The following is a 21773-nucleotide window of genomic DNA, read 5'->3' as shown; positions in this document are numbered from 1 at the left end:
CTTCCCCATCAACTAAAATTAGCGTATCCAAGAATGGGATAGAGTTGTCTGTTAAGGACATTTCTTCGCAAGTGAAATTAATGTCATCATCGATTTTGTTTAAGTGTTGTAATAATGGTTGTGTCGCATCCTTGGGAATTATTGTTATAATGTCATCTACATACCTTTTCCACATCCTCGGTTTTATGTCGGTGTGAGCTGTAGTTATTGCCTCATTTTCCAGCCATTCCATAAATAAATTCGCAACAATCGGAGAACATGGACTACCCATGGCCATACCTGAATTTTGCTGGTAGATATCCCCTCTGAAGCTGAAATATGTGGTGGTGAGGACCAATTGAAGCAATTCCATAATGTCGTTGATATGTAACCACGTTCTCTCTGATAGTTTCAGATAACAATAACTATCAGAGAGAACGTGGTTACATATCAACGACATTATGGAATTGCTTCAATTGGTCCTCACCACCACATATTTCAGCTTCAGAGGGGATATCTACCAGCAAAATTCAGGTATGGCCATGGGTAGTCCATGTTCTCCGATTGTTGCGAATTTATTTATGGAATGGCTGGAAAATGAGGCAATAACTACAGCTCACACCGACATAAAACCGAGGATGTGGAAAAGGTATGTAGATGACATTATAACAATAATTCCCAAGGATGCGACACAACCATTATTACAACACTTAAACAAAATCGATGATGACATTAATTTCACTTGCGAAGAAATGTCCTTAACAGACAACTCTATCCCATTCTTGGATACGCTAATTTTAGTTGATGGGGAAGGCAACATCAACACTAAAGTTTTTAGGAAAGCCACCCACACAAATCAATACTTGGACTTTAACTCACATCATCCTCTACAACACAAGTTATCCGTTATCCGCACACTTCTACACAGATGTAACACGATAATCACAAATAATCCAGACAAACAGAACGAAACTGAGATGATACATACTTCACTTAAACAATGCAACTACCCTACATGGACGATTAGAAAGGTACAACGTAACCTAGATAAACAAAAAACGGACAAACAACCCGAAACAGAAGATATAAGAGGGTCGATATCCATCCCATATATTCAAGGCCTGTCAGAGAAAATCAAGAGAACATTTAAAAAATATAACATACGAACATACTTTAAACCATCTAACAAAATTAAAAACTTAATCGTCCGACCGAAAGATAAAGCATGCAAAGAGGATTCCTGTGGTGTCGTCTACAAAGTGGGGTGCACCAACTGTGAGATGGTGTACATTGGGGAAACGGGTAGGGCACTCAAAACCAGAATTAAAGAGCACAAGAAAGATGTTGAGGAAAACACACAGAACATGCAGACGCGTGCATCACGGAAAGTTTCGTCCTCCATTTTACATAAATCAGCAATCACGGACCATATGACCACACACAACCACATACCTAACTGGGATAAGATAGAGATACTACACAAAGAACAAGTTTGGCTTAAACGTAAAATTAAAGAAAGCATCAGCATAAGAAAGCAAAATAAAAATACAAAGATGAATAGAGACGAAGGCGCGCACCAACTATCTCACATTTACGATCAGCTTCTGACGACGACTGGTCCCCTAGGCTACACAACAAAATCATCTAGTGGCTGGAAAGGAGACCAATCGGCGCCATAACGCATCATAGCAACTGAAGAAGTCAAGCTGACAGCTAGACGAAACTGTCTTGCCAACGTAAGTTTTATTGGTTTACTATCAAAGAACTACTTATATTATTATCTGGTATTGGTTTTACCGATTAAGGTAAAATAAAATCAAGATAACTGTTTTTATTTCAATTGCATTACAAGTGTAACAACATCTTTTTTATAATAAACTGTGAATAACCTACATTTGATGCCATTAGTACTACATTTGATGCCATTAGTACTCTGCCATTGTTTAAACTAGAAAGTTAAATTAAAGTTAAAACACTAGTATTAAATGTAACAACATGGAATTCAAATCAAGAACTTTTTATAATTGTATAAATACTACAGTGTTTCTTACGCTCTGTCTACACTATCAAACTAGTTGGACAAAAAAAAGTGTGATGTGCCCAAATATGATAGTTATATGCCCACATTTGGTAGTGATATGACATCACCATGTCCATATATGGGCACATCACATTTTTGTCACAGAAAATTTGATAGTGTAGACAGAGCTTAACAGTGAAAATAAAATATGTGATCACAAAGTGGTGTGCGTGTTTGAATGGTTTAGTGTTATGTCCACTTTACTCCAGCATAGATTGGTAGCCGAGTGGCCAGCGATTGGTAAGCAAGTACCCAGGGAATGTAACATTTTTTTTCAAAGACTTTCTCTGAAAATCTGAGAGATTGCAATATATCGAACAAGGTTGATGGGTTTCAAACAGAGAGCTGCGAGTTGAAGTCGATACAATTCAGCTAAAGAACTGGCTTACAGAAAACAGTTGATGTAACCCACTCTTATGTATATTCATTTGCTAAACCCTTTTCAGACTTTTAGAGAAAGCTTTTGTGGGGAAAATTCCATTACCACTAAGTACAGATACAGTACTACAAATTCTTTGGTTAATAATAGAAGCACATGTAAATTATCTTGGACTAATAAGGCAAATTGTGGCACACTATAGAAACATTGGCATAATCTGATAATTAGGATTATTTTTTAACAATATTTACATTAAAATACAATCAACAATGCTAGATATAAATTAACCTGCTTTGAATCCAAGACAACAATATAAGGGATAATATGATTGCAATGTTTTGAATCCTGTTTTTAATAATTTCGTGAGAGTTAGATGAATAGATTATATCGGATTAAATGGCTTTTCAAATGTTATATTATTATTATACAAGACTATGATCTCTATACTTCATTTTAAGGTTGTTTCAAGGGATAAAAGTTTTAAGAATTGATGCGTTCACACTACCTATTCACATACACATACTGTAAGGTTTCCAACTTGTCTTCATTGATGCGTTCACACTACCGAAATGCACACCAGCTCTGACAAGCTTAAGATAGTATCGCTTTAAGCATTTAAACTTATTGAATGTTAAAGGTCTGTATACAAATAATGAATGTTTATGAGTGGGATGGTGAACGTTTCATCGCGGCTATAATTGTACAAAATGCTTATCAGAGCATTTACTCTGCAACACGTCTATACCCTATATTAAATAATGCACCATATAATCTAAAAATTTATAAACAATATAACATTTTGTGCTTTAAATAAAATTATCTATTTACAGTTTTCAAGGCTTTCTCATTAAATATATCTAAAGCAAACGGTAACCCTATCATCAAGGTGTCTACACTAGGAATTGTTATTATAATTTTAAAGGAATACTACAAATCGGTTTATATTCACTATCTATATACACAAATGTATTCTATACAATGAGTTGATAACACTTCATACTTAAAAATATATAATAATGCAGAACTATACTTAAACTTAGTATAGAATAGCATACGAACTGATTTTGAAATCAACTAAAAAAACGCAACTATTTTAGCAAACGATAAAAACTAACTTGAAATCAAACTATTCAAAAGAATACCATTAGCCAAACAAAAATATAAATGTTGTGAAATACTGTTTTACATTGAATAATGTTATCAATGTAAGGTCTTATCTACACTGTATACATTTTCTAAGCCTACTGTATTTACAAGCGTTCATTATTAAGTGCACTGGTTCTTTGATTTTCGTATGGTACAATATGAGAATGTAAAACGTGACATAGGACTAAGTTGAAAGTCATCTATGTTTTGTTTTGCATATTGTGATATTAGTTCTTCATTTGACATAGAGTTATCCACTGCTGTTGGCTTCTTTGATATCAAACGAGGCACATTGGACTTATTGTTTATCGGTAATTCACCCTAATAAAAAACAAGAATAAATTAATCAATTGGATAAATAGTGGATTTGTTTAATGGTAAAAGAAAAATATTGAAAAAAGCAAACAACAAAATTGATTTAGTCTTTTTAGTGGTCTATGTTACTTTAATAAATTAATCATGGGCTTGCAAAACAAGGAAGGCCAGCATTCACATACATTGATGTACGGATACTGGTATGCAGAGAGAAGAACTGGCTGTGACAATGACAGATAGGAAGTTATAGAGGAATTTAGTCATAATTTCAGGTATGTCCTGGACTGGGTAAGTAAGTAATACATTATTAAATTAAGAGATTATTTAAGAAAGATGCTTATATATTTTAAATGGATATAAACAAAAGATAACTACTGAACAGTACAATATTAATATATAATATAAGCATGAATAACATCGATTTTATTGATAGTGTTGAATGATTATTATTTGCTGAAAATAAAGCCATTTAATTAGAAGAAAAACAAAATGAAAGAAATATTAAATATAATTTACATAAAATTAATTAAACTATATGGTGTTGAGAAAGTGCAGATATAAATGTTCTGAAATACAAGTGATATTAAACAGAGACAGTTTCATACAAAAAGCAATATGTACGTAAAAATATATTCTAACCAATGAGCTCTGTAAATCTAGTTTGACAAAAAAAGTGTGATGTGCCCAAATATGGTAGTGATATGCCCAAATATGATAGTGATATGACATCATCATGTCCAAATATGGGCACATCACATAAAGTTATGATACTGTACACAGAGCTTAAGATGACAGTGTAGAAATGATTAGGATTACAAAATCTAAGAAACAACAAAAATGAAGCTGGAAGCAAGTACTTGATTAATGCAAAAAAAAAAAATAGAAGCCAAACAATTTGTGGATGAACAACATCTAGGAAGGACCAAGCAGGACCTTCTACTTACAGGTGTAGGGTTCAGGCCAGAGGTCATTGTCATCGTAGTAGTAGTCATACCAGCTAAAAACATTCATAAAAAGCATGGTATCATCATCATGTAAATATCTACTCTTTGTAAAAACTAATTAAAATATTTAACAGTCTTGAAATTGATGTAATGAACAAGAAATGTAGTACAAAACCTAAACCTGAATTACCTTTCTTCCACTGTAAGCGTTCAATAAGAAATAAATTAACAAGATTTATAAATAAGAAATGTAAGAACAAGCTAATATTTTCATTTATCAATTTGTGTTTACTTGATACTAAATTTGTAACTTCAGTCTGTTGTATAAACAACTTACTTTGTGTGGCGTTAGATGACAACGTTTGTGTTCTTCGGATTTGTCGATTTTCTGTCTTGTAATTCTAAATCAAATAAACACTTAAATTGATTTCAATTGTAACAAACATTTTAAGTAGCTTTGTGGTTGAACATATTAGAATATAATTTGAGACGATTGGACTCGGGATCTTTGGATTGGAAGGCAAACAAGCTCAACTATATAATGAAGTTACGGTATTTTATTAATATTATCATAGGTTTTACAAATTAACATAGCAACTTTTACCTCTTGTGAATAATCTCTTACTGATTTTGACTCTGGTCTGTAAAGATCTTGCGCTGTGTAGTGACCTTTAACCTCAGTTTGACCTCCAATCATTGGTTGTCTTTCAAACATGCTGATCTTATGTTTAACAGACGGTCTTCGGAGATCGTGTTGGTCTAACATTTCAGCGCTGTGAGTACGGTGTAGGCTAGGTGTAGGAAGGTTATCTGGTGGCCCTGCAGTAGCATACTGAGGCATCTTTATACAAGACTGGGCTCTATAGAGGTGCTGAGGCTCTGTGTATTTCTGATGTGAGTACATTTTACTTGCTTCTACTTTTAAACTTTGACTGTACTGTGGGTAGTTACTTTGAACTGGTTCTTGTAAGGATGTGTACTTAGTATATCTCTGTTTCTGGGTTTCAATTGAGTACCTATCAGCAGGTTTTGGTTGAGTAGCAACCTGTGGATAGGTACTGGTAACCGGAGTGTAACTCTGGTATGCTTCTTTTCTATTCCTCCTTGGCTCTTGGCGTATTTGTGTATTAGCTGGTAAATGATGTGGGTCACTTTGATATCTTTGATGCTCAACTGGAAATGTTTTACTATGAGACAAACTCATATTCTGGAATTGGGTGGTTACTTGGTGATTAACATGCAATCTAATAGAAAAGGTTAAAACTAAAAATGCATATTGATCGAAACGTCGAAAAACTCAACAGTTCTTTTCAGAACTAATATACATGGTACACTGTCACCTTTATATCAACATTAAGGACATGGTTAAAATATATTATTATTTTTATTATTGTATCTTTATGTTTAGACCTTCATTGGCAAGAAGTTACCTGTACATAAACTTAAAAAACACTTACAAGTCATCCTCATCTGTGTTACTTGACTGGTTAGAATCTTGTCTTTGCAGAACTTGTAAACGACTGTGTATGCTTCTAGAACGTGCTACAGTTGTATGATACATGTTCTCCAAAAGAATCTTGGTTGCCGGATCCAAATATGAAATTTTTAATGCTTGCTTGATATTCACTAAAAACAAGATGTGCCATTGATTACTTAATATGACAATAAAACATTAATAGTGGATAATGTGTAAACAGTAACATGAGAAAATAATTTTAACGTAAACTTTAGAATCTTTCTTTTCTATTTTTATTATATATGATACATCATTTTTAAAGATGAATTTGTATACTTGCATGGCCCCAGGAAAGGACAATCATGATCTGGGCCTTTGTGGTTAAATAAAGGTGAATTGAATTAAAAAATTATATCTTCTCATATTGATTATTCATTTAGTAGACATAACGGAAAAGTTCAAAATCAAATTAATCAATTTGGGTTTAAGCTACATCTGAATGTGTAACAGTAGAAAATAAATAATACCACCAGCACCACTCTCTGTAGTTTATTAATAAGTTCCTACATAAGTACATACTTATTGCACTTGAAACTATAGACAGTGCTACAGCAAGATCATCACTATCTTCAGCTATTGTGGATTTCTTTATCAATTTATTTGCTTCACATACCAAGTCTTGCCAGTTTTCTGAAAGAAAAATGTACCAGTCAGGCCCAAAAACAAAATGTACCAGTCAGGCCCAAAAACAAAATGTACCAGTCAGGCCCAAAAACATAGTTTGCGGGAATGATCGACAAACAATTGTGGAGGAAAAACTTGAGAAACGCTCTTTGGAAATGGTGACTTCGATTGATGAAGAATTATTGACAAAAAAAACATTGTTGGTTATCCGTAAAATTTTGAAATCATCTTGGGATATCGTTCTCTCAGGACTATATCACTAAATTACTATACTATATAATATAATATAATATTACTAAATTACTAAATTATTGTATTGGCAATTCAACTCAACTTACGTTTCATAGTGGTATTGGTGTTAGCAGTTGTATACACAGCACCGTTTGCTGGCATTTCTGTCATAGTGTACTTTGGATTATGTTGACTTGTCTCGGATCTATTATTATAAGGAGATCCATTAGCAGACTGGTAGTCACCTAGCATATCAATTGAGTAGATACTACCAGAACTGGTACTGTTACGATCGCCACTTCTGTATCCAGAATCCCGCCCAAGTGAACCAACTTCCAAAGCATCAGACTTTGGTTGTCCACCATATCCAATTTGATGGAATTGATCAAGTACACCTGATGTCAACGTAGTACTTGCTGGTTGATAGTCATTTCTACCATTGTCATTTATTGGATAGTTTCCTTTCACTACCATTTCAGAGACATGATCTGCTTTCATTGGAACACTTTGACGTTTACGTGGCAGAGTAACAAATCCACTTTGCACATTGTAACTCCCCATCGATGGTGATCTACTTTGCGGCAGGATTTGTGGAGACTTGTAAGTAGGCATTTTACTACTTGTACTTTTATCCTGGACATTATTGTTTATTGGGTAGTTCCTGTCAGGTCTGTCTGTATATTGTCTAGGCTGTTGAGTAGCCCTCAAACTCACCTCTGGGTCTTCTCTGTACCCTTTATGGGTCATTTGCTCAAAAGCCAATTTTTCTGTTAAGTCTGGGACACTCCTTGAAGATACCAATGATCTTCGGTGCTCTGAAGTACTGCTGGCTTGGTTTGATGGTACTGTATAATTCCCATTATTTCTTGAGTTTGTGTGCTGAGAAGGTCTCGCACTTTGAGGCCTTCCACCAATTACTTGTTTGTGGCCTTCATTATATTGAGCTCTGTGATTTGTTTGTGACAAACCAGGCTCAGATCTATTCATTGCACTTTGGGGTCTTTGAGGTGCAATCTTATTTCTATCTGGTCCTCCTGCAACCTCTGGATATTGTTTTGACTTAGTATGTGGATAATCAGCACCAACAGCAAACTGGAAACTCGGCTGTCTTTTGGGCTTTGACCCTGCCATGTTAGGAGGTTTATAGGCAAGCAATTCTGGCTTCATGCTATTTATCCACGTTTGCTGATCATCATACTCTCCACTTTTTCTACGGCTTTCATTATGTTTTTTGTAAGTCCTTTCTTGTGTTAAATCAATTAAATCTTTACTATCTGGAAATTTGGGTGTATGCATATTGGAAGTTGGAGCAGTTTCAGTTCTTAAAGTTGATATCATTTGATCTGCAACAGCTTTATGGTAATCTTTTTCTCTCTTCTGATTAGCATACTCCTCAAGTTGCCTTCTTTCTTCATTACGATAATATTCCTCAGACGGATATGCCATTTCATCAGTTATTAACTTTCTAACATCGCGCCCAATTTCAACAACACCCCAATTTTGATTGGCAGTTGCCGTTCGAGATGTCTTTCCATTAAAATTTCCATCAACCGATTGAATTTGAGGTTGGAACTCTGGTATTGGTTTGACCGGACGAAACATTTCCGATGAGTTTGATCGTGCAGGTTTAGGCGGTCTACTGTCATAATTTGACATTTTAAGGTCATCAGGAGATGGCTTATAGATAACAGTATTAGCAGAATCAAACGAGGTGAAGCTTTTATAACTGTGTGTGCTTGCAGAACTGCTGGTACTATTATAGTGGTTATGATTAACAGGCAGAGGGTTCACTGATTTGTACACTTCACGTTCTTGCCCATCAAAAGTATCTACATCAGAAAAATCTGTAAATAGACAAAATAAATTAAATCAGATTTTGTCAATTTTATAGCTGAAAAAACTCTTAGTTCCTTTAAATGTAAAATTAAGGTTTTTTGCTATTTTATATATTTTTTTGTCTTATTATTGTTGTATGTTCCGTTCTGTAAGTGGCGGGCTTTCCGCTGTTGGATGTGAATGAAATAAAATAACTAAAATAAAAACAACTTAACACAATTGAAATGGAAACAAGAAATAACTATAAATTAACAACTCTTTGTTACACATTTTCAAATTTAGGCCAGAAAAACAAAATTACCATCAGAGTCTGAAGGTCCATTGACAAAAATCGTATCAGTTGGTGCTGTATCCATAGAAACTTCACGTCCATTTGGGTCAGCAAAAATCAGTAGCAGTGGTTGGTAGTGACCCTTGCGACATCTCTCCACAACATCTTTCCAATTAGGCCCAACCTGCACATTTTAAATAACATGTTAAATTACCACTAGCTTGGAGGGAAATGCTAAGAATATTTATACTTTTCGATATGTTCTCCCCTCAAAGGGGAAAAGGCCTATATAAGTTTACCCAGGTAAGCTAGTCACGTAATAGACAATATATTCAATTAATTGTAGGTTTGTTCGTTGTTACTGCACACATCTATACATATGGTGTTGTACTGGGATGCTTCATACACTCGAACCCTTAAATATGATGTAGACACTTTTTTTTGTAATGTTTTTGTTTTTGAGTTCGTGTTGTGTCCGTTGGATATTGTGCTCCGCCAACAGAGCAAACAGAATTTCTATGTTTTTCCTAAAACAAATGATAATAAATGATACTTGACTTGACCCTGCCTTTGAGTATATTTACTAGTATCATGATAATGATACAACTTTGTTAACTTCTCGAACATGTTAAATCTGCATTAACTCCTTTAAATCAAATCTTAAGACCTTTATCATTAGACATAGACTTTACTACATGATTTCATTCATTGCATTGTTGTGTCAATGTGCCTTGAGCATCTAATTTGTGATGGAAACCGACGCAATATAAGATTTTCTTATTTTGCTTGTTCTCTTTAACAAAGTCTTAGATGTAAACTAAAAAAATAATAAAATGGACACACCTTTTTTACAGATGCATCGTCAAAATAAACCCATATTTTAAGTCGAGTGTTGTAAAAGAAGGTTGAATAATGTTTTCCATAGTAGGTAACGACCCCTACCAGGATGAACTTAGTAGATCTTGTTTTATCATCCAGCACATTATAAAATATCTAAAGAAAGTAATTTATACAGTTAGCATGGGTGTTGTCAGGGATGTTAGAAGAGGGTTAAAATTGAGACAAGTATGATGATCATGATAAATTAGCATTTGAGATGGAACTCTCTAATATAATACATACATACATCATTTCTCAAGTTTAATATTTGTATTATTGAAAATATATGGAAAGTAACAAATATTACCTACTATCTTAGAAAATAATACTACATTTAGTTGAAATAATAATATAAGTAGTTCTTTGATAGTAAACCAATAAAACTTACGTTGGCAAGACAGTTTCGTCTAGCTGTCAGCTTGACTTCTTCAGTTGCTATGATGCGTTATGGCGCCGATTGGTCTCCTTTCCAGCCACTAGATGATTTTGTTGTGTAGCCTAGGGGACCAGTCGTCGTCAGAAGCTGATCGTAAATGTGAGATAGTTGGTGCGCGCCTTCGTCTCTATTCATCTTTGTATTTTTATTTTGCTTTCTTATGCTGATGCTTTCTTTAATTTTACGTTTAAGCCAAACTTGTTCTTTGTGTAGTATCTCTATCTTATCCCAGTTAGGTATGTGGTTGTGTGTGGTCATATGGTCCGTGATTGCTGATTTATGTAAAATGGAGGACGAAACTTTCCGTGATGCACGCGTCTGCATGTTCTGTGTGTAACCAAGGAAGAGATGCAGGCTTTGAACAACATCGCGAAAGATAAAACCATTATGGTATTACCGGCCGATAAAGGTAGGGCCACAGTAATTCTGAACACTAAAGAATATGATGAGAAAGTGAGAAACATGCTTTCAGATACTGATACATACACGCTATTAAAGAAAAATCCAACCTCATCCTACAAGAAAAAACTTATCACTGTAATCACGAGACTCCTCAAAGAAAAGAAAATCACTGTCAAACAAAAACACTACTTGTACCCCACGTCGGACATCACACCAAGAATTTACTGCACACCAAAAATCCATAAAATGAATAATCCGTTACGTCCCATAGTCGATTATACGGGATCCATTATGTACAATTTGTCACGAAGCTTAGCCGACATTCTCGTACCACTAGTTGGAAACAGCATCCATCATGTTACCAATTCGCTTGAATTTGTCAATGACATAAAGGACATTAAGTTACAGCCAAATGAAACATTGGTCTCTTATGATGTAGTGTCATTATTTACCAAAACACCAGTCAACAAGTCCCTCAAAATAATTGAAGAACGCTTACACTGTGATAAACAACTATCAGAGAGAACGTGGTTACATATCAACGACATTATGGAATTGCTTCAATTGGTCCTCACCACCACATATTTCAGCTTCAGAGGGGATATCTACCAGCAAAATTCAGGTATGGCCATGGGTAGTCCATGTTCTCCGATTGTTGCGAATTTATTTATGGAATGGCTGGAAAATGAGGCAATAACTACAGCTCACACCGACATAAAACCGAGGATGTGGAAAAGGTATGTAGATGACATTATAACAATAATTCCCAAGGATGCGACACAACCATTATTACAACACTTAAACAAAATCGATGATGACATTAATTTCACTTGCGAAGAAATGTCCTTAACAGACAACTCTATCCCATTCTTGGATACGCTAATTTTAGTTGATGGGGAAGGCAACATCAACACTAAAGTTTTTAGGAAAGCCACCCACACAAATCAATACTTGGACTTTAACTCACATCATCCTCTACAACACAAGTTATCCGTTATCCGCACACTTCTACACAGATGTAACACGATAATCACAAATAATCCAGACAAACAGAACGAAACTGAGATGATACATACTTCACTTAAACAATGCAACTACCCTACATGGACGATTAGAAAGGTACAACGTAACCTAGATAAACAAAAAACGGACAAACAACCCGAAACAGAAGATATAAGAGGGTCGATATCCATCCCATATATTCAAGGCCTGTCAGAGAAAATCAAGAGAACATTTAAAAAATATAACATACGAACATACTTTAAACCATCTAACAAAATTAAAAACTTAATCGTCCGACCGAAAGATAAAGCATGCAAAGAGGATTCCTGTGGTGTCGTCTACAAAGTGGGGTGCACCAACTGTGAGATGGTGTACATTGGGGAAACGGGTAGGGCACTCAAAACCAGAATTAAAGAGCACAAGAAAGATGTTGAGGAAAACACACAGAACATGCAGACGCGTGCATCACGGAAAGTTTCGTCCTCCATTTTACATAAATCAGCAATCACGGACCATATGACCACACACAACCACATACCTAACTGGGATAAGATAGAGATACTACACAAAGAACAAGTTTGGCTTAAACGTAAAATTAAAGAAAGCATCAGCATAAGAAAGCAAAATAAAAATACAAAGATGAATAGAGACGAAGGCGCGCACCAACTATCTCACATTTACGATCAGCTTCTGACGACGACTGGTCCCCTAGGCTACACAACAAAATCATCTAGTGGCTGGAAAGGAGACCAATCGGCGCCATAACGCATCATAGCAACTGAAGAAGTCAAGCTGACAGCTAGACGAAACTGTCTTGCCAACGTAAGTTTTATTGGTTTACTATCAAAGAACTACTTATATTATTATTATACGAATCGAAACCAGAAGAAATGTTTTCATTTAGTTGAAAAATAACAAACTAAACCTATAATTATTTAGAATAAAAAAGAGGGGGGGGGGGATGGAAAAGATTGCTTGCACTCCATATCTGACACCCATGGTTTAAATATGCATACTCATTGTTCAATGTTACTCAACATAGTAAATATGATACAATAATTGTTGCAAAAGCTTTATTGTCAACAAAATGTATAACAATTATTACTTACATCTTTAAGCATTACTGTAGTTCCAAGACAGTTAATAACGTCCATTATATGATCTACACTTGGTCTATCAGTATCCCATACCAGACCTACACTTACTGGTGAACAAAAATAATTATATATAATCTAAAGCTCTGTCTACACTATCAAACCTTAAGTGACAAAAAAAAGTGATGTGCCCATATATGGTAGTGATATGCTTATATATGTGATAAGTTTGATAGTGTAAACAGAGTTTTAAATAATCCAATACATAAAGTCATTATATGGGTTTGTAGCTGAGCAGTTAAAACAGTAGGAAGGTAATCCATGTCAATAGCACTCACTGCCTTTTCAGATAAGGACTAGTGAACACTGCTCACTGTACTTAGTCAGGAGAGGGTGCTTTAATTGGCAGCACTGTATATTATTTATTAATCATAGAAAAGATTTCTTACCAACTTCAGGGCTATTTGTTACTATTCGCTGTATTGTAATTCTCTTTCCACAATTACTCTACAAATAACAATGTAATATACAATGATTAATTTTGTCTATAAATGATCTTCAGTTCAAGATTTATTTCGTACAATTCTAAAGAAGTTACTATAATCAAAAACTCACAGGACAGTCACGTCTATCACCGACAGCATTTGCGTAACACAACAGTTCTCCAAAGTTGATAGTTCGTGGTTCTCGTCTTATTTTACTTTTCCGAAATTCAGAACTTTAAAGATCAAATATTTTAAAATTAGCTTCCAAGGAACAAATTGGGAAGCTCAGAGGTGTAAATCTGAGAAATTCATTACAGTCAACTCTCCCAATATCGGACTCTCTGAAAACCAGAAACTCTCCCAATACTTTTCTCCCAGACTTTTCACGAAGTCCAAAAGGTACCAAATTCTCCTTTACCATTAAAAGCACATTCTGAGTACCAGACCTTCCGGAAAACCAGACATATTTGGCCAGCCCAAAGGGGTGCGGTGTTAGGAGAGTTGACTGTATACTGAAACATGTTCTGCACTAATTTTCAATTTTATTTTATTTCCACAATATAATAACATACATACATAAATACAATTAAGTAATCTGTGGGGGTGGGGGGGGGGGAAGAGTCAATAAAGTAAGCTGATTATCATTTGTAAGTTTAAAGCCAAATTTGTTCGCACGAATTGAAAGCATCAGCTTATACGTATACGTATTCACGTTTCCATCTTCCAAATCCCTCTCTACGCATGCGTATAAGCTAACACTTTTGATTTGCGCTAAAAAAATTTGCCTAGTGGAAAATCGGCTTAAGGTTTCTTTTTTATCTTAGACTTTCATTAGCAAGAAAGCAAGTTTGTTATTTGATGACTTATCACATTTCTTGCTAAATTGCTTGTTTCTATTTCAGTTTATTTTGATGACTTACCACAATGCTTTACAAGATACATAATTCACCATTTGTGTAAAAGGGAAAGGTTCTGAAGTTGCACCACAGCGACATTTACTCTAAAAATAAAATAGTAGGACATTATAATTTGATCTGAGATTTTGAATGAAGTTATTATTATTCTTAACTAAAACATAACCACATAGAATATTGAGTTGAAAGATTGAATGTTTAAAATACACAAACCAATAGTGGTGTTGGTCGTGCCTAACTTACCTGGATAAACTGACAATAGCTCTTTCTCTTCGAAGAGCGAGATATAACTCAAAAAGTAGAAATTCTTATTGAACACCCCTCTAGACAAATGGTGTAGTCCATAAACAATGTCCGGTGGGAGCCTTCCTAAAAACCACCATGATCAAGAAAGGGCTATTGTCGGTTTATCTAGGTAAGCTAGGCACAAAATAGACTATTAACATATAATCTATTTTATCCGGTACTTACATTTTCGACTAAAGTCATTCCAAATTTGCGATGAGGAACACAGTGTTTAACATTGCATAGATCTTCCTTAATGTCATGTGCAACGTGGAAATGGATTCTACATAAAATGTTCTCCTGCAAAAGAAATTAAATTGTGAAATTGTAAATACTGTTAAAGAGGTATTGCCTCCCGAAACATAAAAACTAAAATTACAAACATTATAACATTTTGAATAGTGGCGTAGCAGATGAGATACAGTAATAGTACTCATCATTACATGATACATAGGCAAAAGCCAAATCTCCCAGTGTTACCTATATCTTCTACGGGTTGTAGTCTTATTAATTCCTAATTTTGAATAACCAACAAAATAATGATTTTGTTTATAAGAAGGACAATCTGGAACAAGAAATTATGAAATAAATTCATAATCAAATATTCTTCATGATTACTTGTTTTAATAATTGTCAGTATTTATTGTTATAATCTATTTAAATAACACGTCATTGTAACGGTTCTACTTACAAAACACTCTGCGGCATCATCCATACAGCCAAGTTGAAATCGTTGTTGATTCTTAAACGTCTGAGCAAGGGCATGTCGTAAAGCGTCTGGTGGTAAGGCTTGTTCTTCCCCATATTGAAACTGTGTAAAGATTACTTTAAGTGCACAGAATATGCACGAGTTACCCATGCATGCATGGCCAGTATAGTTACGAAAACTATGACGAAATACATCCAAATGCCATAACACCTATAAAAATATGGTTCAAAAACATAAATTAAAATTTGTGAAACAAAAATATGACATGTTTATTATAGAAACAAGTAAAGTCTGCAACCAGGAATGTTTACAGAAGGTTTTTTCCCCTCAAAAATGTGAAAAGTTTGAGCATGCATCTTTTTAGTCTTGGGGACAGGGGAGGGGGGGGGGGGGTGGAGAAAGATGTTGTCAATTCTACCAACTCCCTGGCAACGAGCTTCATATTAATGCTGTCCTTATATGGCTATTAACTTAATTATACAGATCATTGTATTGTATTAATGGGTACTAGTATACACACAGCCACTGTCACACACTTCCATAGCTTATCATAATGGGCCACTTGATTGTCACCCTATATAAATAAGGTGAAATAAAAAAAATTATATTAGGGAAATCGTAACTGTACTGCTTGCTAGTGAACTTTTTATCTTCTACTAACAACCTATAGTAACATCATTTAAATCATGGGTTAGTAATGATAATTTACACAGTTTATTTTAGTGCTTAAACCGACAGATTAACTTCAATACTTTCATTATCAACCACACATTATGTTCTTTATGTATTAGTAGTGTTATGGTATAAATTAAGTTTCACATTTATTTAGTAATGCTTGCATTTCAATCGCTTTCATTAATAACGGTGAAAATATGTTAACATTATAAAGTGTTAATAAATAACAGAATGAATGAAACCTGAGAGATGTGTGCAATAAATAAGTTGAGAGAAAAGCATATTATTACATTATAAACAAAACAAAAATAACCATGGAAACGACAGCAATTTACAGTCCAACTATTGTTGGATTTTGACAATGATACAATTTTAAATTCTCATCAAAATTCCTTAGGCTGTCAAATCAGTTATTATAACTCTCTAAAGAATGTTGTATTCTCAATTAGTAATCCTATACCATTTCCCGTTTTGTTTTTTATTCAGAAAACAATTTTTCTACTTCTGCATGCAATCAATTTTATTAAATATCTATATACGGTAACAGTTTTGCCTTTATACTAATATACAGATATTTAAAACCGAATGGTAGATCAATGGCAATGTAACATGATTTTGTTTGTTTTGTTTTTGTTTTTTTTTCAGTTTGGTACTTCGTCTAAAATCATTAAAGTACAGTAACAGACGGTTCCGAGAAGGAACTTAAACCATTACATTTTCTTTCCTATTGAAATGTGTCTTCCTAGCATAAAACCACACCGTAATAGAAACTAATCTTATATAGTTTAAAAACTACAATTGGTTGCGGTCTTCATCACCAAATTTTGTAATTAGTTGGGAAGAAATTTTGACTGCGACACAATCGTGGTTTCAATTTGACCGCAGCTTAGAAGGTCAAATATGGATAATGTCATTCAAAATAATAACAAAGAGTAAAACAAACTTTTTTTTTGTGGTAAAAATTAGGCTTCATAATCTTATAAACTATACCATTCTTTGAAATTATTAAATAAACTCTGCTTCCAAAAAAATAGTTGAAGTTGAATTTTACTTTTATAAAACCAGAATAACATACTTTACCATAGTGACGTTTACTTTTGTCAATAAACTGTTTGCTGAAAAAAAGTTGAATCAGGAAATGGTCAGCGGAAACGCAGCGCTTATAGTCAATAACAACAAGATGATTGGTGGCGCTGTACAGCATGCATCATACAACCATTACAGACCAAACCAAACCAAACATGAATTAGTCGTTATTTTGGTTTGACAAAAAATAAAAATTCACAACTTAAGTATTTGAAATGATTACTTACCTGTACAGCACTGTTTAAGAAACAGTTATTTTCACCAGGAGCATTTAGCAATCCTTTGGGAAAGGATAAGGAAGCAGTGCTGCCTGGTCTCTGTAAACGAGTCTGTGAAGAAGACATCTTGTACCGTTTCTTTCCTACTATGCTAAACCTCTTCTTCATACCTTTCTCCTAGATGAGAAATCAGATCGCTCTTATTGATTGCCATGGTAACGAGTTGAATATGATCCAGATGATGACAGGAAATCTAGCACAAAAAGAATGAATTTGTAATGAAATGGAACTATTAATGAAATGGAACAATTAATGAATGTACAGTCTGATACATAGAATAAATGCATTATGATGGCAAGGAAAACAGAAACACCATCAATGAATGTAGATGATGATGATGCTGTACCACATGGAGAAAAGCCAAATATCAATGAAAAATAGCATATGAAATGTGAAAAAAACCGAAATACTGTACAGAATTAATTAATAATAAGCAATTTATAATAATAATACAGTCTACTACTCAATATTAATTACTGTAAATTAATCTTGCTAAAAAATGTTAATATCCAAACAAGATTAATTAAAATTGATGGAAATGATGTGTTTTAACGATGATTGACAGCATGTGTTATGCAGCATAGGCCAGTAAAATCAAATGTAATTGTATCCTCTAATTTTAAATTTACAAAGAGCATTTTGTATCATCACATTACAGTAGATGATCATCGTACGACAACAGCAGCAGCATTTTGTATCATCACATTACAGTAGATGATCATCGTACGACAACAGCAGCAACACACACAAAACAAATGCTAAAACCGCCAGCTGCAGGCAAAGGTAAACAGTTACATAGTCTGTAGATAGCTGGCTCTTTGTATTGATAATTAACAATACTACCTTCTATCATTTCTATAATTAGTATTTCAGCTCGTACTGTATACTGTAGAATAGCTTGTCTATTATATTACTGTATAATAATGATGACTCATCATGAATATTAATTTAATCAAATCGTAGTTTTTTTTACAAACTATCTGGTTTGTGATGAAGAAACAGCAATAAACAGACATCAATGTCAAAAACCTACTGTACTAAATTTCTACACAATTTACAGAATACCAAAAAAAATTATAATACCAGACAATTATCCTATGTCTATCTAGTTAATCATTACAATTGGTATATAAAAAAATCCTATGTACACAACTCCATACAAACAGCATACAGAAAAAGCAATACCCAATTACTATAAACTTATTAAACCTAGTTAATCATTAATATACCACCAGAAGAAAAAGAAAACATACTACAGCACTCAATAATAACAGCACTATTGTAATCAGGATTTATAAATCTCAAATACAACCTGGTAGTATTGTGCCACAACAAAATACAACAAAGGTTACTATTAATGACTATGACTAGTATGACTAAATGATGTAATTAAGTATAAATATCTGACTCGTGGTATCTTTCCTGTTTTGTTTACATAATATTTTTTTAACCTGTGCAATTTCCTAGTCATTCAGTTTTTATTAGGTAAACTTTCACATCAAACATTCATTGTGTCAATAAGGAAAATAATAAAACTTCATTTCCAGTAAAAAGTAATTTGAAAAAAGGGTGTGGCTAAATATCACATTAAGAAACCACTATCACTATTTATTTTCCTGCTCATCATTAAATAATTAATATTTAAAACAACAAAACTGGAATAAATTACATTGGATAAAAGAAACAAAGAGTTTGATGGTGGGATATTAAGGGTTAATTACCCTAAGTCAGTCCTGTTAATCCACAATGCTAAAATTTCAAACCAATTATACATTGTTTAATCAATTGTGGCGAACAAACCAAACCAGTTTAACTCTTTTCTTTGGAACAGTCTTTTGTTCATGGAATTTAAACACTAATTTTAATCACAAGAGTATAGTAGTAAGTAGTAGTATACTTTATTATAATCACAAGAGTATAGTAGTAAGTAGTAGTATACTTTATTATAATCACAAGAGTATAGTAGTAAGTAGTAGTATACTTTATTATGGTATTTTATTAAAGAAAACCCAATGCAGCCCTGATTTGATTTTTTTATTTCAACCATTTTGGGGGTTTTAACTGATCATTGATGAGCCAATACATTTCAACGATTGTAAATATTGAATGTCCGATGAAACCTCAAGCAGACCACAGTACCTAAAATCTCTCACTTTATTAAACCAATCTTTTCCCTGTTTTCCCCTGTTGTTTATGCCTTGATCCTAGGCCCTAGACCACAATTTGCAAAGCAACGTAATGGGAGGAATGAATCATGGAAGTTTTGGCTTGAGACTATCCAAGCCTGTTAGCTTGAATGTTTTGTTTTTTGGAGTTAGAGCAGGGGGTCGAGGGGCAATGTTGGTAAATCTAAAGCCAATCAGTACCCTCAAACTTGACATACATTGTATGCAGTGCTTAGGCTTATTTACTGGCAAACTATTTGAATACAATTAAGGGAAAACCCAGAATCAATTAGTTACAATTTATGTGTAATTTACAATTTGTTTGACTACACAATATATCAATCATAAAATAATCACCAACAATTTGAACAAAGTCGTTTGTTTGTAGCTTTACTGAAAAAAGTGAAATCATGTGTTTTTATAATTTGCCTTTTTAATAATATAATAACTAGTACAATAGTGTAAGCTTTTTATATTCTTTACAATATTACTAATGAGTGAGTGTGCATGATCACACTAATTCATTGGTATACTGAAGGTAATTCATCTTCTATACACTTGATTAGATTTCAACTGTCGATGAACAAATAGAAGCATCTCGTGTCATCATTTTCTATAGTAATTTAATAAAATAATACAGGCTGACAATAGGTCATTTAAAGGGGTATCAATATGGTGTTAATACAGTACTGTATAACAATTAAAACAGAAGGTATAACAATATTTAAATTTGTCCTCAAACTGGAAACCGAGATAATTTGGATTAGGCCCTCCACGGCAGCCAGCAGTGCAATGCCTACTGATTAAAGATATCATGCAATAAAGTAATATGAGCAAATAAAAAAAGAATAACAATTTTAAATTTTAAAATTTCACTTTGCAAAAAAAAAAACACCAAGTTAGTTAGTCTAAAAGAAGGCTATATTAATGTTCTCTGTAGTGTAGACAGACAAACATCCATGGTATTGGCATTATACAGTATTATGATCTTTCCTTAAATTACTCATCACATAGCTCACCAATTTTTTTAATGAAGAGGTATAACGAAGCAAATCTTTAAAAGGAACTCAGGGGTATATGTACTGTAGTAGTGAGTGTGGGTGATACTCACAGTCAACTAGCCTAAATAGACGATTTTCGTGCTACAGACCAATCGTAACCATCCGAGCGTAACCAACCGTATGAGAAAAAAAATTACTGTAAAATGTTTTTAAAAACATTAAAACACTTAAAATCCTTCGAAAAAAAACACCAGTGTACTGTATAACTATAACTAAGCATATAGGCCTACTGTATGTAGGCGTTTGTCACCACTGTTTTTTAACGGTGCAGTCACGGCTCCTGCTTATATACACTGGTCACGGGTGTATGTCATCTCTTCAAAAAGAGTGTCACGAAAAAAGCATCTATACCAGGCATTGATGATACAATGGTATAACTACTAGGCCTAGCCTATATGCTTAGACAACGATGCTTTATTAAAGTAGCTAGAGAAGAGTATGGTTTAGATAGATTAGTATGTAACATAAACTTTATTTTACTTTCATGGTATTATTATTAGACCTCGCCTATAGTATCATGTATCTAGCTAGAGAAAGCCTGCCTATCTAGGCTACCCAAAGGTCTAGGCTATTCCGTAGCTACTGTCGTCTTCAGGCCTAGCTAGTACCTAGGCTAGGCTAGACCCTATACTTGCCTTTTTTAGCTAAAAAGCCAGGCAGGGAGGGCCTAACCTAACTAGCTAGGCCTAGGCCTAGCCCTAGCTATCTATATAGGGCCTATATAGGCCTAGGCTAGGCCCTAGTTATATTATTAATAATCATGTTATCATTAATTAAATAAATAGGCTAACCTACCTTTACAAACCAGTTACTTCAATATAATTATATTCAATGACCACAAACATATAGAAACAAGATAAACTATTTCAACTCTAGTCTACGTCGTGTTGAATGTAGTACTGGTACGGTGGTGTGTCATCGCCGCTCGAGATTTTGATGTCAAAACAAAAATAATGATGATGATGGTGGCGCTTTACATTT

The 21773-nt window shown here is 33.9% G+C and overlaps 1 protein-coding gene across 3 annotated transcripts; it reads right to left on the bottom strand.

The window, feature by feature from the left end:
- Positions 1 to 1752: 1752 nt before the first annotated feature.
- LOC140051276 (uncharacterized) lies at positions 1753 to 21673 on the bottom strand. 3 transcript variants are annotated; one of them, XM_072096432.1, is made up of 17 exons: positions 21588 to 21673; positions 17516 to 17759; positions 15510 to 15737; positions 15005 to 15118; positions 14540 to 14619; positions 13750 to 13852; positions 13584 to 13641; positions 13150 to 13244; positions 10165 to 10314; positions 9352 to 9505; positions 7322 to 9058; positions 6879 to 6989; positions 6301 to 6469; positions 5448 to 6087; positions 5181 to 5244; positions 4844 to 4896; positions 1753 to 3905 (listed from the first exon to the last, which is right to left on the bottom strand). In XM_072096432.1, exons 2-17 carry the CDS (start codon positions 17672 to 17674, stop codon positions 3705 to 3707), a joined length of 4116 nt encoding a protein of 1371 aa, XP_071952533.1. In that variant the 5' UTR covers positions 17675 to 17759; positions 21588 to 21673; the 3' UTR covers positions 1753 to 3704. The 3 variants fall into 3 exon arrangements, with proteins under 3 accessions (XP_071952533.1, XP_071952534.1, XP_071952535.1); XM_072096433.1 differs by lacking the exon at positions 21588 to 21673 and adding an exon at positions 18044 to 18283; XM_072096434.1 differs by lacking the exon at positions 4844 to 4896 and having other exon boundaries at positions 3786 to 3905.
- Between the last annotated feature and the right edge of the window lie 100 nt (positions 21674 to 21773).

Source organism: Antedon mediterranea, chromosome 6, assembly GCF_964355755.1.
Source record: "Antedon mediterranea chromosome 6, ecAntMedi1.1, whole genome shotgun sequence".
Classification (NCBI taxonomy): domain Eukaryota; kingdom Metazoa; phylum Echinodermata; class Crinoidea; order Comatulida; family Antedonidae; genus Antedon; species Antedon mediterranea.
Note: the sequence above shows the minus strand (reverse complement) of the source record. Positions and strands in the feature narration are given on the sequence as shown.

Excerpts from the sequence above, each read along its gene's own strand:
- LOC140051276 (XM_072096432.1), bottom strand. The coding sequence starts at position 17,674 with ATGAAGAAGAGGTTTAGCATAGTAGGAAAGAAACGGTACAAGATGTCT. Across the intron at positions 13,245-13,583 it reads AACAAATAGCCCTGAAGTTG|TAAGTGTAGGTCTGGTATGG; the intron begins GTAAGAAATCTT and ends TTTGTTCACCAG. Across the intron at positions 10,315-13,149 it reads CTACAGTAATGCTTAAAGAT|ATATTTTATAATGTGCTGGA; the intron begins GTAAGTAATAAT and ends TACTTTCTTTAG.